Genomic DNA, 24,206 nt, shown 5'->3' with positions numbered 1-24,206 from the left:
CCATCTATCAAATTCTCGGGTCCGCCCCGATCGGGGCTTAATTGCACCGTTCTCCATTATCGCGATGAACAATCCATAAGCTCAATCGATGCATATATAAGTGAGGGGCAGAACGGCCCCAGAACTTATTCTGTTAGTTTCTTAGTCTCTTCTTATACCCCGCAGCACGCAAAAAAGCACACATCACCATGTCGAAGGGATTGATCTTCATCACCGGGGCCACTGGCTTCATTGGCAGCGCCGTGGCTCTCGAAGCTGTCAAGGCCGGTCATCAACTGCGAGTTTGTCTGCGCAAGCCCTCGGAACAGCTGCAGTCCGTCCTTTCCGAATACAGCGATCAAGTCGAATATGTTATCATTCCAGATCTCACCAGTGAAACGGCATTCGATGGCAAGCTAGAAGGAGTGGATTTTGTCTTTCATCTGGCATCCCCTCTAACTCATGGAACCAACAAGGAGACGTACTTCACGCCGGCTGTGAAAGGTACGACTTCCTTGCTGGAGTCAGCAGCCAAGGTTCCAAGCATCAAAAAGGTGGTCGTGACTTCCTCTGTTGCTGCTTTGGTGCCCTTGAATGGCATTCCGGCTGGAGGAGTAGTCAAAGGTAAGATGGTCTTGGGGCTGCCCCCGAATCCCCTACCAGCAGGATGTTAATGAGATTCTAGAGGACAATGACTGGGACTTCTCCGTCGACGAGAACGGGTCATTTGAAGATCCCGAAAACCCAGCAGCAACACCCATGCTTCTATACCGGGCTTCCAAGCTCCTTGCCAACAAAGCAACCTGGGATTTCCGGGCAGCAGCTAAGCCGCATTATGCATTGGTCACTCTGCACCCAGTATTTGTCTGGGGACACAACCTTGTGCAGACCTCGGCCGAGCAAGTTTTATCGGGATCCAATGGTCTTCTCTGGAGTCTGATGATGCGAAACAATCCCAGTGGAAGCGGTGGTGTTCATGTCCAGGACGTGGCCGAGGTGCACGTCAAAGTGTTGGACCCGAAAATTCCTGATGGCTCGAAGTATTTGCTGGCTGCGCCCATCGACCCTGTTCCTGAATTTGCAAGCATTGCGAAGAGATTGTATCCTGATTCTGGAGCCCAGGTCACCGAGGATATTCGAATTGCCTGGCAACCACTCGATACCACCAAGGCGGAAACCGAGCTTGGGATTAAATGGCGCTCACATGAGATGATGATCAAGGAAGTGATGGATCAGCAGCTTGGATTTTATCAGAAAGAATAGGTTTAGAGCATTTGCTAGTTCTAGAAAGTCGAATTTCATATCGGTATAGAGTTATATATAGCACTGCTAGGAGTTGATTCGAAAATGAAAGTGTAGTTCAAATTTAAGATGACGACCATATCTCATAGGCCTAGATAGCATGAGACAACAGTATTGATTGTAAATAGCAGTAAACTGAATCAAAAAGAAAGAAAAGGAAGTAAGTACTCTCGAAGGTTGGCCAATGACAAATGCAAACCAGTCAAACGTTTGCCACCTGATTTCTAAGGCGAGAACCAGAGATCATCCTGGACAGCTCTTTTACAACACAGAACATTACTCACACCTTTGCACCTCTCCCTGCTTCCTCGATATCAATTCTCCTCACAACAGAACTCATCCGCCGGGTGCAATATCTTCTCGCTGAAATTTTGAACCCAAGAGTGTCGTGATCGCGTCGAGCACGTCCACCTGCGCACCCTGCCTACGTGAGCTTTAGCTCAAGCTCCGAAACATCATGGCCGATACACAGAGTGCTGCGATGCATTTCATCTCCGCCGAACCGACGCGCGATCCCAACTACAACGACTTCACATTCACACCCTTCCTCCGCAAAAGCTTTGGCTTCGGACTGGCCAGCGATGTACCTGTCTGCAAAGCCTACAGTGAAGGCCACTGTCCACTGGGGCCTGCCTGTCCCGATCGCCATCCCACCCCATCTCGCGTGACGACCTCGACGACGACGGCATCCGGCATGGCCCCCTCGACCACCCACGGATCCTTGGTCTGCAAACATTTCCTCAAGGGGCTGTGTAAGAAAGGACTGAAATGCGAATATCTTCACGAATACAACCTGCGGCGAATGCCCGAATGCCAGTCTTTTTCCCGATCGGGATATTGTACCAACGGCGACGACTGTCTTTACCAACATGTCCGTGAAGAGGCCCGCCTGCCCCCCTGTGAACACTACGATCAGGGCTACTGTGAACTAGGACCGCTCTGTGCCAAGCGCCACGTCCGCCGACGCTTGTGTCTCTTCTATCTGGCTGGCTTCTGTCCTGATGGCAAAGGCTGTGCCGATGCCCACCCCCGGTGGACCGAAAATCTCCCCCGCCCCACGATGCGCACGGAGAAGACCGAGGAAGAATTGGAACATGAAAAAGCCCTTATCCGGGAAGAACAAGAACGAGAGAAAGAACGAGAACGGGAATGGCGCAGCGAGAGGGGGCGGGGCGGTGGTTTCGGCCGTGGGCGCTTTCGTGGGCGCGGCAGGGGCTAGCTGGGCTGCTCTGTTCTGTTTTCTGGGCCACATTGCATGGCATGGAGAGTGTGTCCCCCGGCAAGGGGGGAGTTCGACGGTTTTCGTTGGACCAGTACTGTACTGTAGATACCCCGATTTGGATTTAACCCTTCCACACTTTTCCCAATAATGATCACTGAGATGACTCCACCGATTCACCGCCAACCCCGTCGATCACGATAAGGGAAGATTGTGTGTACTGTATGTGTATGTGTATAGTGTGTGTGTGTATATTTCAGCGTCTGGACACCAATCTCCTCTTTAGGAAGGCCCCCACCGGCGATAGTCAGCCCGAGTCAGCTGACCCAAAGTCGTCCAAAAGGGAATTCAACTGGGAAGAAACATTCGAAGACATCTGGAACATCATGACCGGGGTGCATGACATCATGACCATCGTCTCGAGGGTTGAGGCTAGCAAAGCTGATCCTGCCCTTCTCAGGGTTGAGGCATTCATTTCGTGATGCTTAGCAAGGGTCTCCGAGCTGCTCTCCACGAGGAGCATCACCGCCCATGCCCGCAGATTTTTCATTTGTCAGTTCTCAGTCAGAATCGTCTAAACATGAGCTATATCCGGGTGGAGCAGACAACAGCCAATCAGAGCGATCAATTGCTCTGTCATCGATGACTGATTTGCTATGTAACACTGCGGACACTGCGGGCACTGCGGGCACCTTTGGCGTTGGGTTCGAACGGGCTTAGAAGGAGAGACTTTCTATAAAGTGCTCATCCCCCCTCCCCTCTTTTCCTATCCCTTCATTCAATTCATACACTTGAAACATCATTCATCATGGCTCCCAAGATCGCAATTGTCTACGTATGCACTCCTGGAAGCTTTCCCAAGGTTGCGATGGTGGTTACTAACGCCGTCTAGTACTCGATGTACGGCCACATCAAGGCCCTGGCCGAGGCTGAGAAGAAGGGTATTGAGTCCGCCGGTGGCTCCGCCGATATCTTCCAGTGAGTCGATCAGTCTACTATAGATGACTGGACCCGGGGACTAACCCATGGCTTCAGGATCGCCGAGACCCTCACCGAGGATGTGCTCTCCAAGATGCACGCTCCCGCCAAGTCTGATGTGCCCATTGCCGAGCCCGCTGACCTCCTCGCCTACGATGCCGTTCTCTTCGGTATCCCTACCCGCTACGGTAACTTCCCTGCTCAGTGGAAGGCCTTCTGGGACAAGACTGGTGGAATCTGGGCCACCGGTGGCTACTGGGGCAAGTACGCTGGTCTCTTCGTCTCCACCGGCACCCAGGGTGGTGGCCAGGAGTCCACCTGCATTGCCGCCATGAGCACTCTCGCTCGTAAGTGCACCCCGAAGCTCTCCGGAGCGTATTGCTCTTTCTTCTCGGGAGCCTCCATGACTGATCATCTATATACTAGACCACGGTTTCATCTACACCCCTCTGGGTTACAAGACCGTCTTCCCTCTGCTCGCCAACCTCGAGGAGGTCCACGGTGGTAGCGCCTGGGGTGCCGGTACTTTCGCCGTACGTGAACTATCCACTTCCAATACCATGAAGATCTAGACACTAACAACATTCCACAGGGTGCCGATGGTTCTCGCCAGCCCTCCGCTCTTGAGCTCGAGATTGCCACTGCCCAGGGTAAGGCCTTCTACGAGACCGTCTCTCGGGTCCAATGACTGCATGGCAGTACCGAGTCGAAGCCGGTGAGCTCGACCCCTGCTGCGGCAGCGCCCCGGGAGACCGAGGCGCCCAAGCAACAGGGCTCTCAGGAGGCAAATAAGAAGGAGAAGGACAGTGAAGGACCTTGCGGTCTGCCTAAGAAGTGTACTATTCAGTGATATTGCACCTTGTCTTTCTTTGTTTTCTTAGTTGTTCTCTCTGGGGCGTTCACTAGGCGTTACGATTTAATCATAATATATGACCCCTCAATTCCTGGTCATCTTATACCGAATGGAAGATGATTGAACCATTACAGTATCTACTGTTGCATTTCACTTGTATTTTCGTATTTTCGTAGTGCTCCTATTCCGTCCACTATATCTTCATTTCCAGCTACAGAGAATGCTACATTAGATACTATCGAAACTGAAGAGTGACCAGATAGAGATATCATTATGTTAGACTGCATTGTTAGACCCCCCAGGTTGGGTACTTTCAGTCTTGACGTCAGCCCGATAAGACAATAACTCACAAAGCCCGTCCTCAAACGACTGATTGGAATGGCAGGTGTGCCGATCATAACACACAAGAGCCTACATGAAGTCTCTAGATGTCACCGCATGAAAGAGGGTTATGTTAGTAACAGGTATTTATACTCTCCTTGGAAGTGACTACGGGCAATGATGAGAACAGCCGCGTGGGGGTCTTCTTGGCAGCTGGACCACATGTCGGCCTTGGGCTCCTCTCATTTGGCGAAGATTGCCGTGGGGGAGACGATTCATACAAAATTGAATAGAAGGCGGATTTGGAAAGTGGGAAGAAAAAAAGTATGAGAACGCTCAACCCTCCGATCTAAGAGGCGGGAAAAAGGTCGATGGAAGATCATCTGACATGATATTTAGAGACGCCGATGAAGCAAAGAAGAAACAAGACCGAGACATCAACTCCAGATGGGCCAAACTTTTCCAGAAACGCCAATCGCTGTATTCATCAAACACTGAGGAGCCAAGAACCACTCCAATCAAATCCGGCTCCTTCCCAATTATTGCTGAAAGGATCGAGGCTAACATCAAGAGCAGAAAGATCATAACTTTCTTGTCCCGGTTGGTCATCGAGAGACCGAAGGGTCTCGTTGGAATCTTGGATGTCGGCTAAAGAGCACGTTGGCTCAATGCCCATGTCTCCATTGGCCGGTGCCGGTGATTGACCGATGAGCCGCCACTGTTTGCACAGTTTCTTGTCAAAGCCTTCGAAGAAAGAGGCGGCGTCCGAGTCAACTGTAGGCGAGGGGCCTTCGAATGGACCCAGTTCTCGCACCTTTTCGGTGAGTTTGTTCAAAGCGCGTAGAGGGCCGACTGCGGAGAGCCACCGCTCGGAAAGCTTTTGGAGGGCGAGCTTCATGACGGTTAATTCATGTTCTGCTATACTTTGGAGATGGGCATAGCGACAGCTGGATAGGAGCGAGAGTCCGGCGCAGAGAGGATAGAATGCGAAAACAGGGCCTAAATATCGGAGTTCGTCGCGAAGGAGGAACTCTTCGTATATTCCGGCAATGAATGAAGATGCAACCAACGATGCTGCCGGGGGTACGCTGTTCGGTGTCGGCGAGCGATGTAAGATCGTTAGTACCACAAAGTACATCACCAATAGTTGGTAGACTTCCAGATTGCAAATGTCGGCATCTTCCTGGACCGCGACACTTGATTGCAGCTTGGGAATCACCTGTTTCGCCCATCTGTAGACCGCATTCTCGAGATCGACTTGTCTTTGACGGGAGATTTCTTGCCGGAGATGAGATTCGACAGTGTCTCCCAGAAGACGAGCTATTGCGCAGTAAGCCAGAAATAGTTGGGCCTTGAAATTGTTCACGGGGAAATCATTCAAGGACGGAGGAAGCACGTCGCTGTCGCGAAGATTGATAGTTCGCGGTCGGCCAACGCCAACCGAAATAATATTATCTCGAACCTGAGGACATCAGCTTATGAGATAAATCCAGATCACGGAGGAGTACTCACTACTAAAGACCACCACAACCTCCGGCGAAGACCCCGATCGCGAGAGTTGGGCGGCGGCTCTTTATGCAGTCCGATTTGAAACGCCATCGCACCAGCTGTTCGAATCCAAAAGCCACTGGTATCAGTGGACACATCTTCGGGTCCAACAGGATTGTACCAGTGCAAGAGACAGGCAGCGACAATAGAAATGAGTGGATGGTCGCATCCACCAAAAAAGAAAAGCAATTTAGCGCGTCGATAGAACACCTCGCTAGATCCATAGTCCAAATGGGCTTTGGATACTCTGCTGCCGGCTAAGAAGATCGCTTGAAGGAGCAGCATCGAAGGAGGCGTGCTCTCGTCCAGCCATTTCGGGTCGACCACGGGTGTCCAGGGTGCACAGTGTGCATGAAAACTGGCCATTAACTCATTCTGGACCGATAAAGGTGGGAGTTCAAATGCTCCTTGGTTGCGCAGCATTTGCAGGTCTATTGTTGAGGCTTTGGGGTTGGTGTATGTAGTCTCGCGACCAGGTTTGACCATATTTTCATCGAAGGGGACGCTGCCACCTAGATATTCACTGCGACCGCGATAGCTCTCTTCCTTGATGAATGGCTCATTAGTAGGAAGGCCTGCATTGTGAATTGGCTCCGCAGGCCTGCTTGATGATATGCGCCGTGACGTTGGGTCTGAGTCGACGGGCTGTGAGCTCCGGGGAGTCTGACTCAATGCAGAGATTGAAGCATTCCGTCCTGGCGACAGGCTATTGGTGAATCTCTTGCGCTTTCGTGTGTATTGCCTGCGCCAGATCAATATTCTGTCTATACCCTCCTCTCGAGATTCTCTTACCGGCACTCCACATCGGACTTTTTGCAGTTGGTGCATGGGTCCTGGGTCGCGAAGTCGCATTTGACCTAAGCCAGTCAGCAACTTGAACATCCCTGACCACTCCAGGAGATGCACTACCTTTCTCTTATGACATATGATACATGCCGAGGACATGGCGCTCCGATTGACAGCTCAGAGCCGAGTGACGGAGAGAAACTTGGAGATCAAGCGGGGGTGTGCCGAGGCGAGTATAAAAGTCTCCCCAACTTCAACTTGACTCAACAACAGACAACCTTTCTTTTCACAAATCTCGAGATTCGGGAATGGAGTTGGTCACAGCTAATGTCTCCTATCCTGGTATCGCGGTAATTACCATCAATCGCCCTGAAAGAAAGAATGCCGTCGACCCTCCAACTGCCAAAGCACTCTATGAAGCCATATGCGCCTTTGAAGATGACCCACGCCAGAAAGTGTGTGTCTTGACTGGCGCTGGCAGTTCATTCTGTGCGGGAGCCGATCTTCACAGTATTGGCCAGAACACCTCAGGTGAGAACCTGCAGCTGGTGAAAGGTCGGAATTTAGGGCCCATGGGTCCTTCCAGGCTCACCGTTCGAAAGCCTGTGATATGCGCGGTGTCTGGATACGCTGTTGCAGGAGGACTTGAATTGAGTCTACTAGCAGATCTACGTGTTGTAGAAGAAGATGCGGTGTTTGGTGTCTTCTGTCGACGCTGGGGTGTGCCTCTGATAGACGGAGGCACAGTTCGTCTGCAAGCCATTGTTGGTCTCGGTCGTGCGCTAGATATGATCTTGACTGGTCGACCTGTCACTGCCCAGGAGGCGCTTGCAATGGGACTTGCCAGTCGTGTGGTTCGGAAAGGAGAATCATTAAGGGTCGCTATTGAGCTAGCACAGCAGCTCATCGCATTCCCAGAGCTTTGTCTCAACACAGACCGGCAGTCATGCTACTACAGTGCTTTCGATGCTACCTCTTTCCAAGATGCCATGTCGCAGGAGTTCAAGTCTGGGAGCAAAGTGATTACAGCAGAGGCCATTGCGGGTGCAGCCAAGTTCAGCAAAGGCGCAGGGCGACATGGCAGCTTCCAAGATTCCAGCAAGCTGTAGATCACAGTTCGTAGTAATAAATTTTATTGTTTGAATAAGTTGCCAAGTCAGCAATTACAGTTGTCCAAGGGCTTTGTATTAATACAGGCCGAACGATTATCAGAAAATGTTCATATGGCACGAATATAATATAATCACCGTGCATAAACGGCTTTAGTTGGTTTTCTTCTCCTTGTTACCCAGCTCTTCTGCTGTGAATTGCACTCGCTTTCCATAAAGCAATGGAGTGCGAGACAAAAGAGAGCCGAATGCGTATCCAATGTAAGCTCCAACGAGGATTGTGATGGGGAATGCCTGCCATGGTCGGTCCCTGGAATTCAACATTAGTCAAGTCTCGGTATAGATACAGCGCCAGACTCACCAGTCAAGGGGAATCGGGATGGCGCCAAACCATGCTCCCAGGCCAGAGCCGAGTGCACCACCCCAGACCGCGTCAGCTGGACGGGCAATGCCCCAGACCTCATTCCACGCCCCGCGGTCTGTACCGTGGACATAGATCAGAGATGTGGCGCTAAGAACGGCCATGTGGGCTGCACACAAGACGGTTTCGCTATTGTGTGTTGTGAGCGGGGCACCGAAGAGAACAAGAACGAGGGCCAGCACTGGAGTGGCCAGAAGGAAGGTCAGGGCAAGCGAGAGCGTGGCCGGCTGATCAAAGAGTTAGCATTACGCGCTCCATCTAGTTGAGCTATCCATACCAATAACCGGGACCAGATGCACACCCAGCTGTTAGTGTGCTTGCGCTTGCTGGGCTTTCCATGGCGACCGCCACTAGGTCCAGATGGTATCCGAGGGCTGGTCTTGCCGTCGGCAGCGGCGGACGCACTCGACTCTGTTGATGTCGACCCGGCGGGCGGGAGACAGATCACCGCGTATGACAGTTGAATGGCAGTGAGCCATGGCAAGGTTGACAGAAGCTCTTTGGTTGGGTTCTCCACCAACCCTTCAAATCGCGCAGCACATAGTGCAAGGAGGAGTGCTGGGTGCACAACGGAATAGATGCGCGCAACGGGCGAGGAAAGGATATGAACGGGAGGAGCGGAAGGTTTTTCAGCAGGGCCCATCGGTGTTGGGGGCCCTGATACAGAAGTATCTGACGCCATTGCGCAATGTTTGTTGAGGCCTGAAGAGTTCCGGCTTGTTCGGGATGGAAGAAGGTCTGTTTTGGCGTGTTGGCCGTGGTGGGCCTTGATGCCTTATCGCCTCATCCACCAGGCACCACTTTCTTGACTGCACAGGCCAAAAACCAAGGTTACGAGCATAGGGATTGAGATATTCGGGCCGTCTACGAATATTGACAGGAATAATGAAATCCAAGTTTTAAAATGCAAGTTTTGAGATCCAATTCATACCAATAAATACCAGAGCGATATCATAGCGGAGCCTCAGATTGAGAATAAATAGAAACGCGGCAAAAGATCAAAACAGACCGGCTGCAAAGCGCAGAGACAAAACGTACATTCATACCACATGGCAACATGATCAACTGAAGCCCGGGGCAAACTATGAGACCCGGGTCTCCACAAAAAGGGGAAAGACGTCAAAGTAGAAGAACAGGGGGTGTAAAGAATACAAGGGGTCATAGGGAAGGCATCAACTCGATATCCGTGAACGTAGAACAGGTGGTGGAGAAATTCAAGGTCTCAATTCCCGAGATCCCGTCTCGAAAAAGGCAAAACGAAGAGACCTTGCACAAGAACGCCAACGGCCTGAGCGGTGCACTGAAAATGAGCCACTCCTGGGCAAATGCTCAGAGATCTATTGTACCATGGCGTATGACAATTCAATCCAGAAACTCCTGCTAATGTGCATAGAACGAAAGGACAGCTTTCAAGAAACCTAGGCGGTCGATGAAGACGGTCCAGCTGCCTCTTTCGGGGCCTCCTGAGGTATCGTGGACTCAGGAACAGACACAGATTCACTGCCGGGTAATTGAGCGGATTCGAACTTTTCGACTGGCGCAGCCATCGTCGCCACTGGACTATGCGGCTCCTCTGGGATTGGGGGTGGGAGACCGGCACCAGGTAGCGGGGACACAGGCGATCGAACAGGCTCCTCTTTAGGCTGTTCTCGTGGTACTTCAATCGAAGCAGGCTTGCTGTTTGTTGGTTCGGGGGTTGCAGCGGCGACGGGAGACAATGGTTGACTGATAAGCGAAGGATCAGTATCCGATCGGGTTGGGCTCTTTGTGCGTTCACGCTCATCCTTGACACCGTCTCGAACTTGGGCAACCTTGGCCCTGAATTTTCCGAACAAACTCTTCTTCTCGCCATCCGATCCAGCAGAGGTACTGGGCTGGATGCCAGCATCCAAGCTTAGTGGCTGACTGGGGGGATCTGAGACAAGGTTTTGTCCACTTCCAATTGAACTGGTGCTCATCCCGGCGCCAGGGTGGGTTGCTACCAGGGGCGGAGAGGCGAGACCAAGGCCAAGTTGTTCACTGGTGCGTTTTGATGATCGCGGGAACCGCCAACTCCGCCGGTTTTCTCGACGCTCTTGACGAGAAGCGTCATCGGGCTGATCCAGATCGGACTGGTCAGTGAAAGAAGAGCGAGAGTTCATTGAGGGTGTGCGTGATTGGTGGGGTTTGAGGGAATTATCATGATGTTGGAGATTGCCCTCTACCAAAGCAAGGTGTGAGTCGGTCGGATTGTCTCGATTGGCAAGCGTGGCGGAAGTGGGTGGCCTGGGAGTAGTATCACCAATGGTAGCATCAACTGGCTGGTTCTCATGCTTCGGCTCGAGGTCTGCACTGTGATCAAAGCTGTGGCCATGAAGGGAGTTGGTCGAACTTTGGGCGCTGATGCTTGCGCTACCAGGAATCCGCTTCTTTCTCAACCTGTTTGGCTGTCGGGGCTCTTTCTCGGTCTCCGGGGGTGGGGATTTGGTGAAGAAATTCGAAAGCTTGCGTTCACGGCTGGGGGTGACAACTGCTGGGGGCGGAGAAACGGGGGTTTGCAGATTCTCCTGAGATCTTGGGGCCTCGCTGAGACTCAGACGCTCCGCAGTTGCCGGGGGTACGGGGCCGTGGGTTGTTGTATGAACATAAGCATTGCCTCCAGGAGGTGAGACGGAAGTGGGTTGACTAGGTTTCCGCTCCTCCTGCTGTGTCGCAGGTTGTGTCGCAGGTTGTGCCACAGGTTGTGCCACAGGTTGTGCCACAGGTTGTTCCACGGGCTTTTGTTCAGGCGTGGGCTCAGGTTCCTCACGAACCGAGGGTGTACGGCTGGTAGATCGAGAGCTCTGGTGAGAAACAACTAGCCCAGAGGGGTTGCTGGCAGCAGTCTCGTTGGCCCGGGCATAGCGCGCAGAGGTAAGAACGGGTCCCATCTTGGATGGAAGAGTATTGCTTCGGTGAACACCACCGCCGCCACCAGTCATTGATGTAGGGGTCCCCACAGGGCTGGGAGCGTTGTTCGAGTGGCGAGAGTTGCGAGAGGAAACGGAGACATTCCTTCGAAGATTGTCCAGCTTGCGATGGCTTTCGGTGTTGGCACTGGCATTGGAAACCGATCGTCGGACGGTTGAATGGGACGGGCGCGAGGGAATTCCGGCTTCAACTTCCTTCATGGTCTGCTCGTCGGCCGCCGTGCCGCTCATGCCGAAGAGGAAATGATCCTGGTTCTCGATCAGGAAAATCAAAACATCCTGGCTCAATTTGTACTCCTCGGGCGACATATCGTGCTGGGGGTGCGACAGCATGCCGGGCTGGAAGATTGCCGAGAGATTGCCCGATGGCATACGGTTTTGATCCGACTTGGAAGCAAAGACCGCAAGAAGATCGAGAATGTAGAGCAGCAATTGTTTATTCAACGGAGGGAGTTCGATGATGAGTCGTTGATAAGTCTCCACGGCTTTTGCGTGGTCGAACTTCTCCGCATCTGGTGTTTCCTTGTCCCCCTGCACTTGTCTCTGATAGATTCGCAGCGGCTCGCGGAAGCGTTCGTAGAATTCCAAAGGCACGATGGGCTCCGGAAGCTGGTTCAAGTATCGGCGAAGCACATTTGCGGCATCGTGAACTGTATAGCCGGACCAGTCTAATCCTTTTCCGTAGCGCTCGGGGGAATCAAAGACCTCCTGGAGGTCCTTGATGCGTTTGGCGGATCCGTTCAGGCGAAAAATGCCCTCCACGTCGGTTGCTATTGAAATCAAGATTAGGGCCTCTTCCTCAACTCTGACCAGGAAATATTTGCGAACCTTTCTCTTTGAGAAAAACGCCACATTTGGCGACGACAATCGGTACATAGCCATAAATGAAGCTTTCGCCGTGGTCGTTTGTCAAGGAGATAGCCACATTCGCATACTTGATGCTGACATTGAGTGGAATGCCGAAGATTCCACGGGGAGGTTCTATCGCGACCATCCAGTCAGCTGATCGTGTCCAAGATATGACAGCACGCCTTCATGCAAGGAGGGCTAGCGGGTAGTTTGCCAATCTGCCATGAGCGACAGCCGCCGCTTCCCCATGCGATGCGAGACCTATGCCCGGAAGCTCAGGGTCGCGAAACACCGCGTATGGAAGGAAGTCCACCGAGAACATTTAGGCGGGCGCCTTGGCCGGCAGGTCCCCGATACCAATGGGGGGATGGGGTACGTACCTTTTAGGTCATCCTTCCTAGTACTCCGCTTGAACTGTTTCCACCATGAGGCCAAATCTCGTTTCGAGGGCGGGGAGTTGGAACCCGGCTCGGGGGAGGTAGGAAGGGGAACATGCTCAGCGCCCGAGTGCGACTTGCTGACGGTCACCATGGCGAATCCGAGGGGGGTGGGACTCGAAAGGTATTTCGAAGAGGTCGAGGAATCGAGTTGAGGCTGGGTCACCGCCTAAGAAATGAAGGGGGGCTGGGCCCAAGAATAACAACACAGAGGCCGAAAAGAAAGAGAATATGAAGAGGGAAGAAAAGGGCAAGTTGAGAGTTATGGCGGGGAAGGGATGCGAAAGGGGAAATGTCAGGGTTTCGAAAGGGGGCACGAGCCAAGTGAGCCCTGAGGACTTGGGTCTAAGTGATATACGGGAGTTTGCGCCCATTGTCCATTGCCCATTGACCCGCTGGTCTGGATGTTCTACTGTCTTTCTATATCTCGCTTCAGATCAGTTGGATTTATTGTTTGGGAGGACCTCTATATCAAAGTATATCTCTCGCTACAGATTCAGGACAAAGAAATTCCAGAATTCGGGAAATCGAAGTGGAGTGGAACGTGTCTGGGCCCTGGTAGGGTCTGGGATGATGTAATCGGTTCTATTCATGGATTGCAAGTCTGCCTCTTCCGATGGTTCAACCCTCACAATCCAAGGAGTCCTGTCCCAACTGGTACATCGTCTGAGAACTGCCTGGTCAGAGCACCTGTTGACTCATAAAGTTGGGCTTTCGATACACGTGATGTCATCGGGCCTCAAGTCACGTGGGTGGTCATCACATGACCTAGGTCACGGGGTCGGAACAACATTACTACGACACAGCTTCGGAGCTGGACGCTTAAGTGAACCCGTGTTTTAAAGCATCTTCCAACAATCATCCCCATCTATCACAATGGAAGGGTGAGTATTCTCCAGAGCTTTCTTTGGCAATGGAATCATGCCTCGTGATCTTGGGATTTTGATTTGCCACTAACACCAATGCAGCCTTAACGCATCGGAACAGCGCGAGTTCGCTTCCCGCATGGAGCGGAAGCAGATGAAGGAGTTCATGACCGTATGTGATCACCCATGTCCAACAGCTACCTCCACCCTCCATCCAGGAATCCTGGTGATGTCCCTTACCCAATCCTAACGTTGCTTTTCATCCAGATGTACTCCAAGATGGTTCAGCGCTGCTTCGACGACTGTGTCAACGACTTCACCACCAAGTCTCTCATCAACCGCGAGGAGACCTGCGTCATGCGCTGTGTTGACAAGAACCTCAAGAGCTCTGCCCGCCTCAACGAACGATTCCAGGAGCAGAACGCTGCCATGATGCAGAGTGGCCAGATGGGTGGTAACTAAGGGGTTTGATAACCCTAGGAAGCATTGTTGATGACCTTTCCACGTGTGGGCATATCTTGAGTGCCCGTCTCCCGGTCAACTGCATTGAGGATGAAACGGTCGATGACCGATTGGCAAGGAAGCAGGCAGGATTCGGCTTCTTTGCGTGTACCATAGTGATTAGCATGGGATCATTACCTCTCCCTGCTCAAAATACCACAATCTTGATGCCAATATGTCAATTTCGAGCCACTGGGCTATGAACTGAATGTATGGATGCCGCTAGCCTTGGGAGTTGCTCGCTTGTCTCATCAAAGAGAAGGTATCTACCTCCACGGGTTAGCCCCTCTGACTGCCCACCTCAAGGCCAATTCAACAGAAAAGTAGGCATCAGTCTCCCAAGCATCACGTGTCAATCCATCGTAGACGTTCAAGGTCAAGGTGTCTTGTGTTTGATCCAATGCCAACAGCACTCTTTGGTATCAACAAGACCATCCTTCACATACACGGCCTAAGCAGTTCTGGGTTCCTTGAGATTAAGTCAACCCACTGCTGTTAATCATCAAGTACATCTAGAGACGGGGAACATCCAGTATCAGAGGTCGCATACAGCTCTTCGCCAACGACTCCGCTAGGAATTCAACATAAAATCCCCGCTGACACCAAACCACAGCTGAAAGGCTTGGCAATATAACCGTCGGAGCACACCCGCATCAGATGTGAATTAAAATACCGAATTACCTCCTAGATAGGACCCTTCATCGTGGTATGGCCAGCATTGGGGGGGGGGGGGGGGGGGGGGGGGGCCCTTGACTCCAATTTGCCGAACGGATCTTGTACTAGCAAGGCGAGCTCCCAATCTCGAGTCCGCACTGAGCCACTGCTGCCGACTGAGACTAGACTCATGATTTGCCCGAGATATACCCGGCTCCTAGGGTTTGGCACATCGATCCAGGACTACAGAGCCTCATGTCTAGCAAAACGACACTTGAATCTTCAGTTCTGGGACCACGGATGAACTATTCTAGTAGAATATATATTTGGCCTTTAACCCCCCAACATGAAAACGATATTTCTACTCTGAAGACAACATTTCTCCAACTTTTTCTCCCCATCTGGTGTCTCAATCCTCCTCTCACACACTTTTCTCGGCCGCCATACAGGTAGAAACGTGGTCCAGCTCCGCCCACGGGCCGTGTTCTATTTGTAAGCATACCGAGATATGTCCGAACATCATAGATCAGGGCTGAAGAAACAGACGACACTCCATGATCGAATGTGAGAAGAACAAGATATTTGGGTCACCTATGCTATACCTTATAACGTGCAGTGAAGCCGAGGAGTGAAACGTCATGACATAAGACGGGCGAGTCGGGACAGTAGCCGGTCAGGAGTCGGAAGAGATTCCCTTATCTGTGGGGGGGAGTGAGGGGAATCAGCGTCTTGGAGCTGAGTTGGAGACTTGCAACTCTGCTCCCCTCGCCGTTTCCGAACTCCACACGTTAGCCCCCTCTCTCGGACTCTCATATTTCTTGGGGAGTGCCACTTGTGACTTTTCTTCTTTTCAACTTTGTCTCGACTTTTCATCATGGCCGACACAGTAGGAAAGGTAAGCTACTACTCTGCCCTTACCCGATCTAACCTATCCTACCTACCCTACCCTACCCTACCCTACCTTACACATGAACCGTCTGATTCAGATCCGAGTCATACCATACTCAATTGCGCCTCTCCCAATGTTGAACATGGCTAACTGAAAATCCAGACAATCACTTGCAAGGTGAGACCCGAGAACCCCGCGCCTATGACGCCACCACAGCTCGAAACTAACAGCAGTGTAGGCTGCCATCGCCTGGGAAGCTGGTCAGCCCCTGTCCATTGAGGATATCGAGGTTGCTCCCCCCAAAGCGGGCGAAGTGCGCATTAAGATTAACCACACTGGTGTCTGCCATACCGGTAAGCTCCGATCTCCCCCTCCTTGTGCCCCGCCAAGTCCCCTCCAAAAGAGGAAAAAAAAAAAAACCACAACACGGCATGGACGGACCGTTCCCGGGCAACGCGTTAACACACCTCAGATGCCTACACTCTCTCTGGCAAGGATCCCGAGGGTGCTTTCCCCGTGGTCCTCGGTCACGAGGGTGCCGGTGTGGTCGAGTCGATTGGTGAAGGTGTCACCTCCGTCAAGGTCGGCGACTACGTGATCGCCCTCTAGTATGTACCCTGGACCTCATCCGGCCCCGAAGCTCCAACTGACGACCCCTCTAGTACCCCCGAATGCCGTGAATGCAAGTTCTGCAAGTCGGGCAAGACTAACCTCTGTGGTAAGATCCGTGCCACTCAGGGTAAGGGTGTGATGCCGGATGGCACCTCCCGCTTCAAGGCCCGTGGCAAGGATCTCCTCCACTTCATGGGCACCTCCACCTTCTCTCAGTACACGGTTGTGGCCGATATCTCCGTGGTCGCCGTCACCCCCAAGATTCCCACCGATCGGTCCTGTCTGCTCGGCTGTGGTATCACCACTGGTTACGGTGCCGCCGTCGAGACCGCCAAGGTCGAGGAAGGCTCCAACGTCGCTGTCTTCGGTGTTGGCTGTGTCGGTCTCTCTGTTCTGCAGGGTGCTGTCAAGAACAAGGCTGGCAAGATCATTGCCGTGGATGTGAACGATGGCAAAGAGGAGTGGGCCCGCAAGTTCGGTGCTACTCACTTCGTCAACCCGACTAAGCTCCAGGGCAAGACTATCCAGGAGCACTTGATTGAGATGACGGACGGTGGTTGTGACTACACCTTCGACTGCACTGGTAACGTTGGTGTGATGCGTGCCGCTCTCGAGGCCTGCCACAAGGGCTGGGGTGAGAGTATCGTCATTGGTGTTGCTGCTGCTGGCCAGGAGATCTCCACCCGTCCATTCCAGCTGGTCACCGGCCGGGTCTGGAAGGGATGTGCCTTTGGTGGTATCAAGGGTCGTACCCAGCTCCCCGGTCTCGTGGACGACTACCTCAACGGCAAGCTCAAGGTGGATGAGTTCATCACTCACCGTCAGCCTCTGGACGGCATCAACAAGGCATTCGACCAGATGAAGGAGGGCGACTGTGTCCGTTGCGTTGTTGACATGAAATAGATAGCCGACTTAAAAGTGATGTGAAATATGACTCAACTATGTGAAGTATTCAAAGGATCCAGACCTCGGGCGTAGCTTTTAAATGGAAGAGAAGCTTTAGTTATACGCGAACATCCCAAGGTCCTCAGCCCCGCAACACCTTGAGGACCCGATCATCAAATTATTTCCAGTAACTATCCAGGTGGTAGGGAGATCGATTGAAACCATTGATCCCAGGATGTATGCCCAACCCATATCATATCATCAATATCATATCATCCTACAAACATCCGTCCACGGTGAGATTCCGAAACTTCCCCTCCTCAACTAAAGCAAAGCCATACGATACCAGATCCCACTACGGATCGACCCCGGGAGAATACTTCTCTGCCCTCTCTGATAGGTCTACACAGGGCTATCTCCAACACTGGACTAACATCAATCCACTTGGGATCCCGCTGCCCGCGGGAATCGCCGCGGCGTGAAGTATAGAGATCGGTATAAAGAAGCCAACACCAACAAGCAGCATTGATCGATTATCTCCTCTACTTTCATCTTTCTATCTCTTTCTTTACACCAAACAACCAGAAGAACAAATCGAAATGTCCAACCTCACCCTCCCCGAACCCTTCGCCTCCATCCCCCGAACATCTCTCCTCCTCGGCCCCTCACCAATCCACCCCCTCCCCCGCATCACCGCAGATTTGGCCAAGTCTTCTCCCCACCACGTCGCCATCTATGCCAAGCGGGATGATTTGAATTCCGCCTATGCCTATGGCGGCAATAAGACCCGCAAGTTGGAATATCTCCTGGCTGACGCCCAGGCTCAAGGGTGTGATACCCTGGTTTCCATTGGTGGGGTGCAGAGCAACCATACACGACAGGTTGCTGCTGTTGCTGCACGGTCTGGGATGAAGGCGAGACTCGTGCAAGAGCATTGGGTTGATTGGGTTGATCCTGGCTATGAGACTACTGGTAATATCCAGTTGTCCAAGTTGATGGGTGCTGATGTGAGGCTGGATCCTTCTACCTTTGGCATTGAGCACAAGTCTACGGCTCAGGCCGTGGTGGAGGAGTCCAAGAAGAATGGAGAAAAGCCTTATTATATCCCGGCGGGGGCTTCTGATCATCCGCTGGGTGGGTTGGGCTTTGCACGTTGGGCCCTGGAGGTGAAGGAGCAGGAGAAGGAGATGGGCATCTTCTTTGATACGGTGTTGGTGTGTGCTGTGACTGGATCGACTTTTGCTGGCATGATTGCTGGCTTCAAGTTGTTGGAGCGCTTATACCCCGAAGACCCCAAGCGCAAGGTGATTGGTATTGATGCCTCGGCCACCGTGGAGGCCACTCGTGCCCAGGTGCTGCGCATCGCCCAAAACACGGCTTCCAAGATTGGTCTCACGGCGGATGATATCACGGACGAGGATATCATACTTGACGACCGATACCACGCGGGTATCTATGGTATCCCCGATAAGCAGACTTGGGATGCCATTGAGTATGCTGCTCGCATGGAGGCCTTTATTACCGACCCGGTGTATGAGGGCAAGAGTTTTGCCGGCATGGTGGATATGATTCGTCGTGGTGAGATCAAGGCTGGCAACATTTTGTACGCCCACCTCGGTGGGCAATTGGCTCTCAACGCTTACTCGGAGCTTGGCCGGACCAGCGAGTAGACCATGGGATACTAGTTAACTTAAATATTTATGTGGATAGAATGAATTTAGCGATAGCATATTATGTTGCATTCAAGGAGTGACTATAGTTGGACGTAAAGATAACTAGGTTGAGAGTGTGTCTAAACTGTCTAGAACAGCTTGTGCTCAAGAGTCATCTCCGACTCGGGTTGGAGACCAACACAGGCACGGAAGATGTTGATCAGAGCAGAGCGCTGCTTGCCAAGGGCGTTGACCACGGGGGTACCAGGGGGTGTCAGAGGAGCCTTGAGCATGTAGCTGAGCACGCTCAGCACGCTGTGGAAGCCCTTGTAGTCGGCACCCTCGCTGTCAGCCTGCCAGCTGATACGGGTCATCATTTCGGCGAGCACAACAAGATCAATAATCAAGGGCGAGGCCAGCAGGGAGTCCTCACAGATGTTGAACAAGCTGATGGTCTGGTGGCCACCCATGAAGATCTCGGCATAGTACTCGTCAAGAGCACGCTTGTTGTCTCCAACAGCGGGCATGTACTTGATAACCACGGTGTGGTCAGGGTGCTCGTCCTTCTCATAGAGAATGTGATTGGCCGCAACCATGTCATCCACAACATTGGACTTGGAGATCTCCTTGGAGCGGAACTGCTTCTGGGAGCTCAAGTTCTTGCCGTCGTTGTTGCCCAGGTGGTTGTAACTGGCAATCGATGTAAGCTTGATACCGGCGTTGATCAGGAAGTCAACCAGAGCCGACTTCATCTTGGTCTGACCAGACTTGAAGTCATCACCGCCGATGAACGCATTATGCTGCTCAGCCAACTGGAGGGCACCGGGAACAAAAGTGTTCTGGGGCGAACCGTTGATGAACGGAGTGTTCTCGAGGATCGAGGCCACGGCAAACACGGTGGAGGGAGAGACTTCCAGGTGACCAGCCTTGATCGAGGCGATCAAGTTATCGGCAGTGTCGTTGACACCAGGGATAATGTCGGCATACCGCTCAGTGTTGGCAGTCCACATGATGATCACCTTATCCAAACCATTCTGGGCCTTGAAGTCACGGATATCCTGCTGGATCTTCTCCACGTGAGCCCAGCAAGCCTTCTCTCCCTCGAGGACATTGTCTGCCCGATCCTCCTGGTTGGCAGCGATGAAGTCGGGATAGTAAATACTGGGTAGCGGCTTCATCTCGGCCATCTCCTTGCGGACCAAGTTCTTGAGGGTGGGCTCCAGCACCTGAGCACGGTCCATGGACTCGGACAGGTTCAGGCTGCTGATGTCCCAACCTCCAATGGCAAGATCATTGGGATGGACCATGGGGAGCAGGTCGTGGAAGGGGATGTTGATCTCTTCTCCGGTCTTGGCGTCCGAGCCCAGCTTGACAGTCGAGCTCATGACGATGGAACCGTAGTAGTTGGAAGCCTGCTTTCCCTCCCGGGTTTCCCACGAGAGGTTCCGGCGGTTGGCCAAGATACCCGCGGTGACGGTGGAACCGTTGTTTCCACCCCAGCCGACCAGCATCATACCGACCTTGCCGACCTTGCGGTCGACCTTGAAGTTGTAGTTGGTGGCCTTGGGAACAGCCACCAGCTTGTTGTCCGCAGTGCGGGTGATCTCAGTCGTCTGGTAGGCGTACCGACTCTTGATCTCGTCTGGGGTGTAGACGACATTGGGAGACTGAACCGTAAACAGAGGCGAGGACTCTTGGCGAGCCGACCCGTTCAGGGCACCATTGGCATCCGAGCTAGCGTGAGGGGCCATTGCGTTCACACGAGAGTGGGATGCGTTGAGGATGTTAGATGTGATAGCGCTTTAGCTTTAACGGATAAAGGGTGCTGCGTCCGATGCTCCTCCACGGTTGGATGAGCGTCGGCCGTTGAACGGGTGGTGCCGCCTGCGTGTGAGTTAGCAATTGCTCCGAGGAGTCGAGGATGAAGACGACTTACGAGTTAAGACTTGTGGCGAAAATTGTGGCGGTTGTATGTGACCACTGTCTCTGCGAGAAGTGATCTGACCTGCTGACAAGGTTTATACGAACCTAAGGTAAACGAAGAAGGGGATATGAAGTAGAGATGGAGCAAAGAAGAAAGAGAAAGAGGAACGAGAAAGGGCGGGATTTATATGGTACGACACGTGCCCGGGGAACGGGGCCCCGGCTTCCCCTTTTTTTGGGCGTTTTAGGATTGTTGGCCTTTCTCTGGCTTTTAGTAGCCCTAATACGCTAATCTATTTCTTTCTACAGAGTGCAGTACACTCGTTGATTTGCCCTTGGGTTCACCGTATCCTCCCGATTGATAGTCCGGCACTTGATCTGATCATCTTTCTGTGCCGAACCACTACCGTGGGTTCCGCTTCCGGCCCTCCGGGGAACTCTGGTGCCTGGCCCCTTTTTCGTTTCCTCGAAGGCATTAGATGTCCACCTCTCCATCGCGGTCGACCTGTCTCAATATAGCATTGCGTACCGTAGTACTATCCGCATCTCTCCGGGGATCATCTCCGATTGACAGCTGGACCGTGCGGAGGGGCACGCGGGGCAGAAATGGCGGTGAACACTGGGGTTGCTGGAGATGGGCAAATGGGCAGATGGGAGGTGGGATTGCTTAGGGTTAGGGGGTGTTGGATTGTTGAATTTCCCAGACTGGGCTCACCATTGGCTACCACAGCGTCGAATCAGCCAGCACAGGACAATATTGAACCATAAACCCTAAGCGAACCCTAATGGCGTACCACGCCATCCCGTATGGGCCAAGGTACGGCACGGTCGACGCAAGCTTAATCTATGCTGTGAGATGTGGAAAGATCATTTTATTGCACTGCAGATGTATACCCAAGGACCAACCAACCCCATTATAGTAGCGAATGGTGTTTGTTCCTAGACTCGGATGGATGGACTGCAAACCCACGCATATAAGCATATAAACACAGAAAGGATATAAGCATATCTGCATACCTGCATATCAGCATATCAATGTCTACGTATTTCAACATAAAAACTCCTAATTGAGCTTTGGAAAGGACAAAAGAAAGGTCAATGGGTTCAAGTGTGAAGCCAAGGCCCATGAGATCACCGCGGCTATGCGGGGAAACTTCCTCAGTCAATATTTGCGAAAAACATCGTCGCTATGCCAGGGACTAAAAAGTCTCAATGCTGGTAAGGGGAAAGCTGGAAAACCGAGAGAACCTCAAACTCATGACTTCTAGTGATCCATGTCGAGACCTACATCACAAATGTGCGCCCATCCCTTCCTCCGACCCGTTCATCACTAATGACCTGCAGGTGACGGGATTGTACCAAATTGCAGCCGATGCGCTCGTACGGGACGAGCATGTACACGCGGTCGACGAGAGACCAGATTTCGACAGGCGAAGGGTCGATCTACTCGCGAACGTTTTCCCAGCAATCAGGTGTGGCTACGGCCGCCACCCAGAGGTGGGAGCGCCATGCGGAATGTGCACGATAGGATCTGACCGACCGGATTTGATAGTTGACTTCGTGCTCGAATCTGGTAGCGGAGAGCCGGACGATGGGATCGAGAGACCGCCTGATATTTCCGCACAGCAGAGGGAAACACTGGGGGACGCCGATGCCGATGCCGAATCGATGCCTCTGCCGGAGAGGCAAGCCACAACTCCACCGCAATGCCATGGTCCCAAACTCCAAAGACACAATGGGAGAAGCAGTCGACTCTCATCCGTGTCGGTAAGCGACGTACTGGAACGGCCTCGCCAACCGCGATCCTGGCCATTGAGAGATCCGCAAGAGGCCTACCTCCTGCAACATTTTGTGGATAAGATCGCACCATTTGTGAGTAGTGGTCTCTCAAAATCCTGGCTACGGCCTTATATACTGACAAGGACACGATACAGTTCGATTGCACCGATCGCCAGCAGCACTTTGCCGTCTACATCCCGTATCGCGCCCGTCGATGTGAGACACTATTCAATGCAATGCTCGCCATGTCGGCTCGTCATTTGAATCGTACCGCCTCGTTTGATCCTTTCGTCTCAGATCATTATTATCAAGCATGTTTGGAGAAATTGATACCCGCGCTGGATGATCACGGCGTCACGATGGATGATGATTTGCTTGCTGCGACAGTCATCTTACGCTTGCTGGAAGAATTTGATGGTGCGTAGTGGATCATGTCACCGTTATATATCCAGAATTCCACTAATGGTAATCGCAGTTCCATTGGCTGGGTCTGATCTTCGTGGACACTCCTTTGGAACAAAAGCGTTTATCCAGGGACCATCGTCGATGACCACGACGCCAAGTCTACGGCAGGCTGTTTATTGGAGCGGTCTTCGCCAGGAGATTTACAATGCACTCTGCCTCCAACAAGCGCCTGATATCGACATGAGCTCCCTGAATTCACACTTCGGCCCCTTGGGGCCAGATGCCGGCGACTGCGCATGGGCCAACCAGGCAATTGCGCATTGTGCAGAGGTGTTGGTTTTTTGTTTTGGGCCAGCCCATCGCTCGGCTATTGTGCATGAAGAGCTGAAAGCCCAGAATCAACAGTGGAACGAAACACGTCCGTCTACCTTCGACCCATATTTTGTCGGCGGCGAGGTGGAGGTGGGCACCAGCTTTCCTGACATTCGATTCGGATGTGCCTGGCATGGTAAGTGACCCCAGTGTGAAACCTGGATTCCATGAGTCTAACTCAAATGGGCTGACTTCTGATGCTAGCAATTGGAAATCAGTACAACGATCTTGCGCGGATTCTCCTGTCTGTGCACGACCCCAATCTGCCGACGGTTGGACCTTTGCGCAGACGTCTAGTTCAGGAGGCAGATGTAAGCTGGAATCCTTTGCTTCATACAGCAGAGACTGATAGGAAACAGGAGCAAATTCGCCAAAAAGTTTGGGCAGTATGCGGCGCTGCATTATCTAATGCCTCTATAGCCCCCGCCATGGTGGTTGGATGTCTGGCGATTCACCTTTGTGAGCATGAATCATAAACGTGTAAGCAGCTGAAGCTAATCAGCTCACAGGCGGTGATCGGTTCACGGACCCACAGCAACAGGACCATTTGATCCATGTTCTTCTTCAAATGGATGCACTTCATGGTTGGCCAACTGATGCGCTCCAGCGAGAGCTTCGGGAGACCTGGGTCGTGCGTTGACATCTCAGGAGAACCGAAAGATTGCTCCGAGCATGATACGACGCGGTTCTTTCTTGCGTCATGCCAATCAACCTTGAGCCCTCATCACTCCAGCCGGTATATTTGGATTCTGTTCAGGATCCAAGGCAATCGAAAATGCTGGGTTGTGCTACTCTCTACATGTATGTGACCCAGTGTCAGGGTCGTGAGCGAATTGACACGGAGCTCGGGAGAAATACAGGCCCCGTAGATCGTCAAGCAACACGGGGACACAGTACAGACACCAAGGGCGATCTGCT

General features: G+C 52.5%; 12 protein-coding genes across 12 annotated transcripts; 8 read left to right on the top strand and 4 right to left on the bottom strand.

Moving 5' to 3' along the window:
- Positions 1 to 188: 188 nt before the first annotated feature.
- On the top strand, positions 189 to 1,242 carry N7511_001825 (uncharacterized protein; the record flags this gene model as incomplete). The annotated part of the gene is made up of 2 exons (XM_057124250.1): positions 189 to 603; positions 665 to 1,242. The coding sequence occupies 2 exons, from the start codon at positions 189 to 191 to the stop codon at positions 1,240 to 1,242; spliced, it is 993 nt and encodes a 330-aa protein (XP_056986409.1).
- A 496-nt stretch (positions 1,243 to 1,738) lies between these two features.
- yth1 (cleavage polyadenylation factor RNA-binding subunit YTH1) lies at positions 1,739 to 2,500 on the top strand (the record flags this gene model as incomplete). Its single annotated transcript, XM_057124249.1, has 1 exon — positions 1,739 to 2,500. The coding sequence occupies one exon, from the start codon at positions 1,739 to 1,741 to the stop codon at positions 2,498 to 2,500; it is 762 nt and encodes a 253-aa protein (XP_056986408.1).
- An 808-nt stretch (positions 2,501 to 3,308) lies between these two features.
- On the top strand, positions 3,309 to 4,166 carry N7511_001823 (Flavodoxin/nitric oxide synthase; the record flags this gene model as incomplete). The annotated part of the gene is made up of 5 exons (XM_057124248.1): positions 3,309 to 3,335; positions 3,393 to 3,478; positions 3,536 to 3,825; positions 3,905 to 4,011; positions 4,071 to 4,166. 5 exons carry the CDS (start codon positions 3,309 to 3,311, stop codon positions 4,164 to 4,166), a joined length of 606 nt encoding a protein of 201 aa, XP_056986407.1.
- Positions 4,167 to 5,139: 973 nt separating this feature from the next.
- N7511_001822 (transcription factor domain-containing protein) lies at positions 5,140 to 7,082 on the bottom strand (the record flags this gene model as incomplete). The annotated part of the gene is made up of 3 exons (XM_057124247.1): positions 5,140 to 6,114; positions 6,165 to 6,926; positions 6,993 to 7,082. 3 exons carry the CDS (start codon positions 7,080 to 7,082, stop codon positions 5,140 to 5,142), a joined length of 1,827 nt encoding a protein of 608 aa, XP_056986406.1.
- Positions 7,083 to 7,294: 212 nt separating this feature from the next.
- Positions 7,295 to 8,095, top strand: N7511_001821 (enoyl-CoA hydratase/isomerase family protein; the record flags this gene model as incomplete). The annotated part of the gene is made up of 1 exon (XM_057124246.1): positions 7,295 to 8,095. One exon carries the CDS (start codon positions 7,295 to 7,297, stop codon positions 8,093 to 8,095), a length of 801 nt encoding a protein of 266 aa, XP_056986405.1.
- Positions 8,096 to 8,248: 153 nt separating this feature from the next.
- Positions 8,249 to 9,198, bottom strand: N7511_001820 (PIG-F family protein; the record flags this gene model as incomplete). The annotated part of the gene is made up of 3 exons (XM_057124245.1): positions 8,249 to 8,405; positions 8,457 to 8,743; positions 8,794 to 9,198. The coding sequence occupies 3 exons, from the start codon at positions 9,196 to 9,198 to the stop codon at positions 8,249 to 8,251; spliced, it is 849 nt and encodes a 282-aa protein (XP_056986404.1).
- Positions 9,199 to 9,934: 736 nt separating this feature from the next.
- Positions 9,935 to 12,844, bottom strand: N7511_001819 (uncharacterized protein; the record flags this gene model as incomplete). The annotated part of the gene is made up of 3 exons (XM_057124244.1): positions 9,935 to 12,234; positions 12,293 to 12,445; positions 12,694 to 12,844. 3 exons carry the CDS (start codon positions 12,842 to 12,844, stop codon positions 9,935 to 9,937), a joined length of 2,604 nt encoding a protein of 867 aa, XP_056986403.1.
- A 782-nt stretch (positions 12,845 to 13,626) lies between these two features.
- On the top strand, positions 13,627 to 14,078 carry tim9 (protein transporter TIM9; the record flags this gene model as incomplete). Its single annotated transcript, XM_057124243.1, has 3 exons — positions 13,627 to 13,634; positions 13,719 to 13,788; positions 13,884 to 14,078. 3 exons carry the CDS (start codon positions 13,627 to 13,629, stop codon positions 14,076 to 14,078), a joined length of 273 nt encoding a protein of 90 aa, XP_056986402.1.
- A 1,567-nt stretch (positions 14,079 to 15,645) lies between these two features.
- N7511_001817 (bifunctional alcohol dehydrogenase/S-(hydroxymethyl)glutathione dehydrogenase) lies at positions 15,646 to 17,175 on the top strand (the record flags this gene model as incomplete). The annotated part of the gene is made up of 5 exons (XM_057124242.1): positions 15,646 to 15,666; positions 15,823 to 15,837; positions 15,899 to 16,013; positions 16,133 to 16,268; positions 16,323 to 17,175. The coding sequence occupies 5 exons, from the start codon at positions 15,646 to 15,648 to the stop codon at positions 17,173 to 17,175; spliced, it is 1,140 nt and encodes a 379-aa protein (XP_056986401.1).
- Positions 17,176 to 17,756: 581 nt separating this feature from the next.
- Positions 17,757 to 18,827, top strand: N7511_001816 (putative 1-aminocyclopropane-1-carboxylate deaminase; the record flags this gene model as incomplete). Its single annotated transcript, XM_057124241.1, has 1 exon — positions 17,757 to 18,827. The coding sequence occupies one exon, from the start codon at positions 17,757 to 17,759 to the stop codon at positions 18,825 to 18,827; it is 1,071 nt and encodes a 356-aa protein (XP_056986400.1).
- A 131-nt stretch (positions 18,828 to 18,958) lies between these two features.
- N7511_001815 (inositol-3-phosphate synthase INO1) lies at positions 18,959 to 20,560 on the bottom strand (the record flags this gene model as incomplete). The annotated part of the gene is made up of 1 exon (XM_057124240.1): positions 18,959 to 20,560. The coding sequence occupies one exon, from the start codon at positions 20,558 to 20,560 to the stop codon at positions 18,959 to 18,961; it is 1,602 nt and encodes a 533-aa protein (XP_056986399.1).
- A 1,384-nt stretch (positions 20,561 to 21,944) lies between these two features.
- N7511_001814 (uncharacterized protein) lies at positions 21,945 to 23,928 on the top strand (the record flags this gene model as incomplete). The annotated part of the gene is made up of 6 exons (XM_057124239.1): positions 21,945 to 22,604; positions 22,667 to 22,928; positions 22,987 to 23,424; positions 23,493 to 23,599; positions 23,648 to 23,747; positions 23,798 to 23,928. The coding sequence occupies 6 exons, from the start codon at positions 21,945 to 21,947 to the stop codon at positions 23,926 to 23,928; spliced, it is 1,698 nt and encodes a 565-aa protein (XP_056986398.1).
- Between the last annotated feature and the right edge of the window lie 278 nt (positions 23,929 to 24,206).

Source organism: Penicillium nucicola (assembly GCF_028828085.1).
Source record: "Penicillium nucicola strain IBT 29836 chromosome Unknown utg000002l, whole genome shotgun sequence".
NCBI lineage: Eukaryota > Fungi > Ascomycota > Eurotiomycetes > Eurotiales > Aspergillaceae > Penicillium > Penicillium nucicola.
Note: the sequence above shows the minus strand (reverse complement) of the source record. Positions and strands in the feature narration are given on the sequence as shown.